General features: G+C 36.1%; 1 protein-coding gene across 7 annotated transcripts; it reads left to right on the top strand.

Moving 5' to 3' along the window:
• The first annotated feature begins 725 nt into the window (after window positions 1-725).
• On the top strand, window positions 726-7660 carry LOC18430014 (uncharacterized). Of its 7 annotated transcripts, none has more exons than XM_088861991.1 (11): window positions 726-916; window positions 1048-1122; window positions 2006-2237; window positions 3454-3658; window positions 3926-4016; window positions 4153-4289; window positions 4462-4705; window positions 5777-5881; window positions 6056-6238; window positions 6698-6899; window positions 6971-7660. In XM_088861991.1, the coding sequence occupies exons 1-11, from the start codon at window positions 872-874 to the stop codon at window positions 7453-7455; spliced, it is 2004 nt and encodes a 667-aa protein (XP_088718117.1). In that variant the 5' UTR covers window positions 726-871; the 3' UTR covers window positions 7456-7660. The 7 variants fall into 7 exon arrangements, with proteins under 7 accessions (XP_088718117.1, XP_088718122.1, XP_088718119.1 ...); XM_088861996.1 differs by having other exon boundaries at window positions 1048-1103; XM_088861993.1 differs by having other exon boundaries at window positions 726-831.
• Window positions 7661-10696: the final 3036 nt, after the last annotated feature.

A 10696-nucleotide genomic window follows, 5' to 3' on the forward strand; every position in this document is an offset into this window, starting at 1 on the left:
TACCCTATTTTCAAAACTTGGAATCTGTTGTCCATGCATCTTGATTTCGAGATGATCAATTGAAGATATTTGAACATCAAAACAACCACTTCTAATAAATTTTTTGAGATAGGCTCTAATACGATTGTTTAGAGCATCGGCTCTATATAAAATTTTCCCATTATGGGTTTCTTCGAAATATCTTATCTTATGGAAACTAGAAAAGTTTGTCAAAATCCCGACAAGAGGTGAACTATTCAACATTGGGCCTATTTGTAACTATTCCAACTCAAAGTATTTATAAGTAATTTAAAATTAAATAAAAACATATAAATAAAGTGCTCAATTGTTCATATTTCATGCTAATATGATAAGTTTTCCTAAAAATTAAGATCTCTACTTTATATCCCTTACTAGACCACAAAAAAGATGAAAGTTGAAAGGGCATTTCAGAAAGGGATTGTTGGACACTTTAGTAAATAGGCCCAATTGAGTGCTGTAACGGCTAGAAATCCACTAAACAGGACACATGGTCATTGCAACTTTTATAGAGAAGAAAAGAAGAAGAGATTAGTCAATGTAGTTTCAAAGCGGCCTGTAAATTTGGTGGCTCTGCAAATTTGTAACAGAAATGGCATTTGTTTGGAAAAACCACTGCTTACTCTAAATCCCTATTATTATCCAATTATTCTCCCAAATCCCTAAACTTTCTCTATAAATATACCCTCTCCCTTTCAATTCATTACGCTCTCTACCTTCCAGTCATTCCCCCCTTCAAAAGTGTTAAACCCCACAAACCAGTTTTGCACTCTTCTTACCATATGTGAATTCTCTCTCCTTCTCTCTAACTTGGTGAGGCTAATGCCATTCCTATCTCTGTCGAGATTTTTTGATGTTAATGGCATTATCCTTGCCTTGTTTTCCAAATGTGATATGGGTTAGGCTTGGTTTTCTTTCTGCGTTTTTTTTTTTTTATGGTTGAGAAAAATAGCTCATTTCATTGTCTTTTTTTTTCAAATGCTGATATGGGTTGGTTTTTGTTTATTTATTTATTGATTGGGTGGCCAGAATTGCTCATTTATCATACGTTTCAATTTGTGCCTACCACCTAACCTCTTCCAAATTAACAAAAGGGGAAAAAATGTGAGTACTGTCTTTTTCTCTCTGTACATTTAGTTAGATGAATGCATGTTATAATGGGTATGGGATTAGATTATTGGTTTTGGGTTTCTGTTCAAATGTGTTATATATCTTGGGTTCGGTTTTCTGAGTTTTGAGAGCTACTTTGGTTCTATCTTTCAAGGATCTTATTATGTGGGTATATTTTCGTTTTTTTTTCCTTGTGTTAATGTATGTTTTATTTGACAATGGCCTAAGTTTCTTCTGGTTCTATAGATTTTTTATGTGCAAATGTTCTCTTTGCTCATTTCTGTTTAGCTAATATATTGTTTAAGCAACTACTGAACAATGTTTTTTGTTCTCTTGTCTTCCAGTTTTTTAAGTTACTGTTTTGTTGGGTTCTATATTATTTTGATCTTTATGGTGTTTCATGATTGATCTTCCTAGTGTTTTCTATTTCTAATTTGGATATTTTTTGTGGATCTTTTCTTCTACCTTGTCTTTTCTCTTTCTAATGATTTTTTCTGAGTAATTACCAAAAGAAAGGATTTTTACTGAATGCCCCAATCTCTGGGTATATCTTGGAGTTTTTGGCAACAGTAGATTGGCATAACATGTAAACAGTTTCCTTTCTTTTCTACATTTTCCTTTCTCTCTGGATTTTCCAGATATTAACATACGTCAACACCCTCCGCATTTCCTCAGCTTATTCTTTATCTCTTAGTTGTCTCTCTCTCTCTCTCTCTCTCTCTCTCTCTCTCTCTACATTATCAGAGAGACTGAGTAATGTGGTCTTTCTAGAGTCATATTTGTAGCCTTATTCATTTAAATTTCCTTAAATCATAAGAAATATTTGGCATGTTTCAACACTGAATGAATATTTACATCGATTTCTTATGTTCTACAGAAACAAGAAATGGCTACCTTTCAAATCCGTATATTCAGTCTTCTATGGGTCTGTTGCTTAATATCAATGAGCCAAGCTCATAATACTCCAGTGTATAAAGATCCAAAGGCTCCATTAAACAATAGAATCCATGATCTCATGAGCCAGATGACTTTGGCTGAGAAGATCGGTCAGATGACTCAGATCGAGCGCCTAGTTGCAAATTACAGTGTGATGAAAGAGTATGCGATAGGTAAAGAAAAACTGTTCTTTTTTAATTTATGATTATTTATTTTCTTATTTAATAAATAATAACCTTTCGAGAGCACAGGTGGTTCACTTATTTCTGTACTTTTTTGTAATTAATTCGTGAAAGTTAAATGATATTTCTTACAGTTTGGTGTTTTGTTATCAGTCTATCCACTTTATGATAATTTCATACTATCCACTTTCTGATAATTTCATAGTTCTTCCCATTGATACGAATCTGAGTCCGAGAGTTCCAAAACCAGATAATTTGGATAGAGAGGCTTCAGGCAAAGTTTCCCATTAGAAAATCTCAACTGATCCAAACTAGGCGCACTCATTACAGTTTGGTGTGCATTATGATTTGCTGGTTTCACGCTAAAATTTATTATTTGAAGGCCCCGGTCTTACCCACTCTCCCAAAAAAAGACCCAGTATTTCACTTTTGAGTCCTTGCATCCTAATTTAAGTACTCGTTCCACTTTTAAAAGACCGAAAAGCATCACAATCAATATTAACAATGAATGTCGCTTTTGTGAGAGTTTTTAGACCATATCTGCAAATGTAAATTTGATATGTAAATTTGAATTTGCATATAAATTGCATGATGAAGAAGTGTTCTCTATAGGAGCATTAAAAAAAATGTTTTCTTATAAATATAATGTAAAAGTGTTTGAAAAATTCAAAAAATATGGGAAATTTTCTTGTGGTCTTTCTTTTTTTTTTTAATAATTTTCACACCTTCATATTATCCTTTTATTTTAGATATTGTGGAGAATTTAGGTGTGGTACCAATAGGCGATGGAGAAAGTAAACTTAGGTGGGTTGAAAGGCTAAAAAATGACAAGGTTAGGCCCAAAAGGACATGGGTGAAAATAATGAAAAAAAGATTTGAGGACTTAGGCCTTACTGAGGGTATGACTTTTAATAGAGCTGAATGGCGGATCATGATTTGTGTAGCTGACCCCGATTAGTTGGGAAAAGGATTTGAGGTTGATGTTGATATTATCCCATTATTTTATTTATTCATTATTGTTGCTGTGAACCAAAAAATTTGAATCCCCCCATAAATTGGTTCCATAATAAATTCCTCAATATGAGATGTTAACTGAACGATTAACTGAAGGAAAGGTTTGTCACCATGAATTTAACCTTATTTTTTAAAAAAATTTCATGTGTTTCGTGTCTAAAATTGTGGGTTTCGCTCCTCTTTGTTCTCTCAGGCAGTATCTTGAGTGGAGGTGGGAGCGTTCCTTCTCCTCAGGCTAGTGCCGCTGTTTGGGTAAGCATGGTGAATGAGTTCCAGAGAGGCGCTTTGGCCTCACGCCTTCAAATCCCCATGATCTATGGCATTGATGCAGTTCATGGCCATAACAATGTCTATGGATCCACAATCTTCCCTCACAATGTGGGGCTTGGAGTAACCAGGCATGTATATCTGTAAATTTTACCAATGATTTCTAAAACTAATAGAAAAAACTCTTAAGAGTTCCTCTGCTTTGTATTTTTTACAGTCAAGTAGTTATTTGGGCTTTTTCACATGCTTAAGTCATTTGAAGCCCAAATGATATCTTAACTTACAGTTTTCTGATCTTACCTTAATTTGCATTGTTATTTATCGTAGAAACATAAAAAGAACCTTTGATTCCTTTATTGCTTCTTGATTCTTATTGTGAGAAATTGTTATTTATATAGGGACCCTGATTTGTTAAAGAGGATCGGAGCTGCAACTGCTTTGGAAGTCAGAGCAACTGGCATTCCTTATACTTTTGCACCTTGCATTGCGGTAGGGATAAGCTTGATCATTATATGGTGATTTGGATAACCAATATTGAGTTTTGCTTTCTTTTCTTTCTTTTCCTAGTTATTCCTTTTTTTTTGTTTTTTTGAATGGTCATAACCCTTTGGTTTGTATTAATCAGGTTTGTAGAGATCCTCGTTGGGGTCGATGCTATGAGAGTTACAGTGAGGATCCAGAAATTGTCAAGGCAATGACTGAGATCATTCCAGGATTACAAGGAGATGCACCCAAAAAGGGTGTGCCTTTTGTTGCCGGAAAGTAAGTCTCCTAGGACATTGAACGTAGAGAGAGAGGAGAGAGAGCGAGAGAGAGAGAGAGAGTAATTAGGATCCACAAATTCGATGTCCTGTGTATGCGATGTACTTTTCAGAAAAATAAAAGGCATGACAGCTAGTGGTGTTGTTTTCAACTAAATCCATGTTGCACCCAGGACAAAGGTTGCAGCCTGTGCCAAGCATTTTGTGGGTGATGGAGGAACACACAATGGCATCAATGAGAACAACACCATTATTGATCGCCACGGTTTGCTTTCAATTCACATGGGTGGTTACTATCACGCTATTATCAAGGGTGTTTCAACTATCATGGTTTCATATTCAAGTTGGAATGGAGAGAAAATGCACGCCAACCCTGACTTGGTCACCAATTTCCTCAAGAAGACCCTGCATTTCAGGGTAAGAAAACCATCCATTCCTCTGAATCATTACACTCTTATTTCACATACCTCGCAACTTTTGAGTTCTTGATCAATAACTATATCTTTTCTTAGTGTTTGAAAACACAGAACTGGGTAGAGGGCTGTTCCGAGTCAGCTGGCTGAGTGCCGAGTCTAATCAGTCAAGACTCGTGCTAGAATCACTGGCTTCTTTAAAGGCCCCTGAACAGGCTCAGTTGGGACTCAGTGAATCTTTGCTAGACTCGGTCAAGACTCGTGCTATCTGAGTCTGGGTCATCCCGAACACAGAGTACCTGTTCTGAGTAACTCGGGGGCGAGTTTTTAAATGCTATCTTTTAGTTAGTATTCAAGGGTTTATTTTAAGAACCCCTTCCGAGCACCAGCCAATATTTGTAGACACCACTCAATCCATCCCTCCCCCCCACCCCCCAAAAAAAAAATGAACTCCTTTTTCAGTTATTAGTATTAGACTTTTCCTGGTATCTTTAAATGTTTTGATGCTGAACTACCTCACATTATCCTGTAGTGTAATCAAATCTTGTTTCATGTTTAGAGCACCCTTTCTTAAAATCCTTTCAATTATTAATTAAGTACTTGGTTGTTACGAGCGCCTACTTGTAGTAGCTATTGCCTACAGCAAGTGCTGCTGCTGCTGAACTAAATCTGTAGTTTCTAGTAGTCATTAGTACTTGATGCACTATAAGTTTTATGTAATAGGCCTTTAACTACAAACAATTGTTTCATTCGGGCTGGACTGCATTTCTTCAATATGCGGCCTAGAGGTATAAAGCATCCATCTTAAAGATGGATGCAAATAGGCGGTCCATCTAAAAACAATTGTAACTAACGGTCCAATTGTTTTCTTAATATAATTATTATTTCTAGTTTTCAATTTTTTTTTTCATATTCATGATCTCCATATTAAATATTATATATTCTCTAAAAATTAGGATCAAATTATATTTAAAAAATATATTTATTGCCAAGCCTGCATTTCTACAATATGTGGGCTCGCTGCATGCTAACCGTGTCCTTTAACTAATGCATTGTGACTTGACTGCTTTTTCAGGGTTTTGTAATCTCCGACTGGCAGGGTATTGACCGGATCACAAGTCCAGCCGGCTCCAACTATCCTTACTCTGTCTATGCCGGAGTTAATGCTGGCATTGACATGGTTAGTATTGCCTCTGAAATATCTTCTTCTTTTATCACACTATTAATCCTACTCAGAACTGAACTGTAATATAGTGAGGATTACTTCTCACCTCAATTTAGTACAATTATTAGGAAGTATGAGAAATACCATGGTCATGTAGTGTTTCCTTGTTCTCTGCTGTTCCTTTTGTAGATTATGGTTCCTAACAATTTCACGGAGTTCATCAATGATTTGACTGAACAAGTTAACAATAAGTCCATTCCCATGAGCCGGATCGATGATGCGGTGAGAAGGATTTTGAGGGTCAAGTTCCAAATGGGCCTTTTTGAGAATCCCTTGGCTGATCTCAGCTTGGCAGACCAACTTGGCAGCCAGGTTAGTTTATCCATTAATTCCCAAAATATCCACTGTTCATAATCTATGCACAATTTCATTTTATTTGCATATTATGTAAGTCTTCTTTTCCTCATAGAATCATAAAAGGATGAGAGAGAGAGAGAGAGAGAGAGAGAGAGATCAGTCACTCTGCTTTTCCCCCCCTTTTTTTTGTGAGAGAAGATATGAGGAAGATGGGGAGATACTTGCGACCCTCTGCTTTTTTCTTTCTTTCTTTTTTCTTTTTCTTTTCCTTTTAGGGAGAAGATTATGAGGAAGATAGGGAGACATTGCTAATATAATTTCATTCAACAAAAAATTAAATGTAGATAGTAATGTGATGTGTAATATGATCTCTCTCTATCTCACTCTCTCCCTCCTTCCCTCCCTCCCTCCCTCCCCTTGATGATCTTTTGAAGTCAACAGTATTTGAATAGGCCATGTTTTGTTTTTGAGCAGGAGCACAGGGAGTTGGCAAGGGAAGCAGTGAGGAAATCTCTCGTGCTACTGAAGAATGGGAAAGAAGGTGACAATCCTTTGTTGCCTCTTGATAAGAAAGCTCCCAAGATTCTACTTGCAGGAACCCACGCCGACAACTTGGGTTACCAGTGTGGTGGTTGGACCATCCAATGGCAGGGACAAAGTGGGAATACCACCAAAGGTATACACTCTTATTTTTTAAATGCTTCCTCTCTCTCTCTCTCTCTCTAATTAGTCAAATTCCCATGTCAGGTACCACAATCCTCAACGCCATCAAGTCCACTGTGAGCCCCTCAACCCAAGTGGTCTTTGAAGAAAACCCAAGCGCGAGCTCCCTTAAGGGCCAGGACTATGATTATGCTGTCGTGGTTGTGGGTGAGCCCCCTTACGCCGAGACAAACGGTGACAGCATGAATCTGACCATGCCCGAACCCGGTCCCACAATCATAAAAAATGTGTGTGGATCAGTGAAGTGCGTTGTTGTGGTGATATCAGGAAGGCCTATTGTACTCCAGCCTTTCCTACAATATGTTGACGCATTGGTTGCAGCTTGGCTTCCTGGTACTGAGGGCCAAGGAGTGGCTGATAATCTTTTTGGGGACTACCCATTTACTGGAAAGCTTGCTAGGACGTGGTTCAAGAGTGTAGACCAATTGCCCATGAATGTAGGTGATAAGCACTATGATCCCTTGTTTCCTTTTGGTTTTGGGTTCACAACTGAGAAGACTTCAAGGTAGAGAAACTGGGAGTTTGTTTGTTGTAAGTCGGGGTGAAGGGGATTAATCACTTATTTCTCAGGATATTGGTGTAAAGGATGAAGAATACATTTTAATTTATTGAGTTTCAAAGGAAATGAATGAGTTCTATATATGCATTATTAAGAAAAAAAGTTTGTTGACTTGTTGAGTTCTCTTATGTATAGTAAGAGGCATTGTTGTCGGATTTGCTTGTGGTAGAATTGATAGAAATAAAAAAAAGCACAAGAAACACAAAGATTTGGATTAGACAGTTAGGAGTGAGTTGGTAATAAATATCACAAGTATTCTCATCCGCTCAAATTAACATGTGATATTATTGTCGGTTTTTTATCAAGGATATCAACCATCCCATTAAATTGGATGGTTACTCGTCATATATGTAAGGGAAAACTTTATGTAGAGCCGAGGCTCTAAACAATCAAATTTGAGTTTATCTCAAAAATTTCACTAGAAGAGGTTGTTTTGATGTCCAAATATCTTCAAATCGATCATCTCAACATCAAGATGCATGGACATGAAAAAAAAATGGATTTCATGTTTTGAAAATAGTGTATTTTGTAACGCGCCTTTGGACCCTCAATTTTCAAGATTTTCAAGTTTTCATAGATCTGTCGATCTATACTATTTTTGAAGCTTTAAACTTTATAAATGAATATAAAAATATATTTTAAGGCTATTACAAAGATTTTCAATATTAAAACCATATTTCTCGACACTATTTGAAGGTAGGCTCTAATTTGATTGTTTAGAGCCTAGGCTCTATACAAACCGCACCCCATATATATAACTTTGTTGTGGCTTCACTCTCAACCATCATATCAGTAAGCTCGCCCAGGGAGGTCATTCCTTCTCTTTCGGTAAGATAATGAAAGGGTTTTATTGGTATTCACATTGAGAGTCACATTGAATTACAACATTAGACGTTAGATTACTAAAAGGGAATTCATCATAATGTATCCAAAAGTTTATCTATTTAATATTTTATCCTATGTATAATATAATAAACTTCAAAATTCATTTGGGCTATTCCAAATTTGATCAAAAGAATGATTGGCAGTGTGAAATTAGAACATAAAATATGGATAGATGTTAAATAGTTCAAATCGTAGATGTGGTTTGATCAATTTTCCACTATTAATATTAGAACATAAAATATGGGTAAATGGTTAAATAGTTCAAATCTTAGATCTTATTTAATAAAATTTTCATTATTAAGAGATAAAAAGGTTAATGTTAATAAAGACTAGATTAGGTGAATATAAATACATTTTAACCCTTCTTATGAGCAAGGATGGCGAGAATGTAAGGTAACCTAAAAGATTCCATGTTTAACAAGGTATAGCATGTATAAAGCTGAGGCTCTAAATAATTAAAGTAAGGGACTCCTTCAAATGGTGTCGAAAGATGTTGTTTTACTAATGAAAAACTTTGTTATAGTTTGAAATTTTATTTTTATCTCTAATTATAAAGTTTAAAGCTTAAAAAATAATGTAGATTGAGCAAATCTATGAACACTTGAAAATCTTGAGATTTGATTGTCTAGAAAATGCATTACTATATGCAGTATTTTTAAGACTAGAAAATCCATTTTTTTCTCATGTTCATATATCTTGAGGTAGAGATGATTCATTTGAGGATTTTTGAGCATGAAAACAACCTCTTCTAATGAATTTTTGAAATGTTTAGGGCCTCACTTTCATATAATCTTTTTCCTATTTAAAATGGCACTCATATTTAAACTCTCTATGAAACAACAAATTACTATAGGAGAAAATAATCCCCAATTCCCCTTCCCAAAGGTTATGAAACAACAAATTACTATAGGAGAAAATAATCCCCAATTCCCCTTCCCAAGGGTAATTGAAAAAGTCATGAAACTCATATAGTATCTCTAAAGACATGTTTGTCTGGAAGAAGTTCTAGCCTTAAAAGCCAAAACTTCCAACTTTTTTACTCTGTTAAGGGCATGGAAGGGATGACTTCTATTTTTTCGCCAACTTTTTGAACCAGAAGTTCCGAAAGTAAGGAAAAATATAAAAGCCTCCCCTTCCGTCTATGAAGTCGAAAGGAAAAATATAAAAGCCTCCCCTTCCGTCTATGAAGTCGAAACGTTTAGACTTTAGACGTTTCAGCTTTGGAAACTAGAACTTCCTCCAAACAAACATGCCATTGAACAATGCAACCTGAAGGCTCTGTACTCGTCTTTTGAGGGTAAATAGAAAATGAGTAATTAATCATTAAACCTAATTGCTTTCCCTAACTACATATGGATTATCTCAACTTTCAAAGAAAACTACATATGAATCATCTTATAAAAAAAGAGACAGACATATGTCTATGTCAAAAACATTTACGTTTAGTACAACAAGGTTATAATCATTCGATGTGAGATCGGATGGTTAGGGGTGTGTTATTAATCAAGCTCAAAACTCATGTATATTTTTTCTCAAGCTTTCTCAGATCTCACATCAACTGCCAAAGGCAATTATGACATGCTTTTTCCGAAATACCAATGATCTTTCCTGCATAGTAGGGGTGGCAAAGGGTCGCGTCGGGTCCACTCGACCTGGACCTGAAAAAATGATATTGAACTCGGATGCGGACCGAAACGAACCCAAATTCACTGGATCCAAACCCAAACCTAAACCTAAAAATGTAATGGAGGACCCAAACCCGACGCAAAAGTTAAAATATCTATGTATTTAACTATATTCAAATATTTTTCATATATTGCAATCTGAAAAATATTACCAGACTCATACTCCAATCTCGACTTAGACATGGACCCGAACAGTGTTCGGAGCCAAAATTTAGACTTGGACCTGACCCATCGGGTCTAATATTTGGACCTAGAGTGGGACCCAAATCCGGTCTACCCATTAGATCCTAGGTTGGGCTCCGGTCCGGGTCCATGGCCGCCCCTAATGATTAGGGTTCCACATCAGAAGGACTTCCGAAATTTGGAAGTTCCTGGGGTAAGTTTAAAAATAGCAAAGTTGACACATAAAACCCTATTTATCTGAAGAGAGAAACAGCAATGAAGTTTATGTGGAGAGAGAGAAACAGGGACTTATCTGAAGAGAGAGAAATACGGACAAGGAGTTTATTCGAAGTCACCTATTTGGTTATTTAAGATTCTCTCTCTAGTTTACCTGAAGAGAGAGAAGCAGGGATATATCTGAAGAGACAGAAATACGGACTAAGAGTTTATTGGAAGTTA

Source organism: Amborella trichopoda, chromosome 3, assembly GCF_054954075.1.
Source record: "Amborella trichopoda isolate Santa Cruz 75 chromosome 3, AtrichopodaSantaCruz75HAP2 v2.0, whole genome shotgun sequence".
Taxonomy (NCBI): domain Eukaryota; kingdom Viridiplantae; phylum Streptophyta; class Magnoliopsida; order Amborellales; family Amborellaceae; genus Amborella; species Amborella trichopoda.

What these genes read in the sequence shown, in the direction of transcription:
- LOC18430014 (XM_088861991.1), top strand. Translation starts at nt 872, where the DNA reads ATGTTAATGGCATTATCCTTGCCTTGTTTTCCAAATGTGATATGG. An exon ending in GTGCCTTTTGTTGCCGGAAA is followed by an intron (nt 4,290 to 4,461) that starts GTAAGTCTCCTA and finishes TGTTGCACCCAG; the next exon opens with GACAAAGGTTGCAGCCTGTG. An exon ending in AAGTGGGAATACCACCAAAG is followed by an intron (nt 6,900 to 6,970) that starts GTATACACTCTT and finishes TTCCCATGTCAG; the next exon opens with GTACCACAATCCTCAACGCC.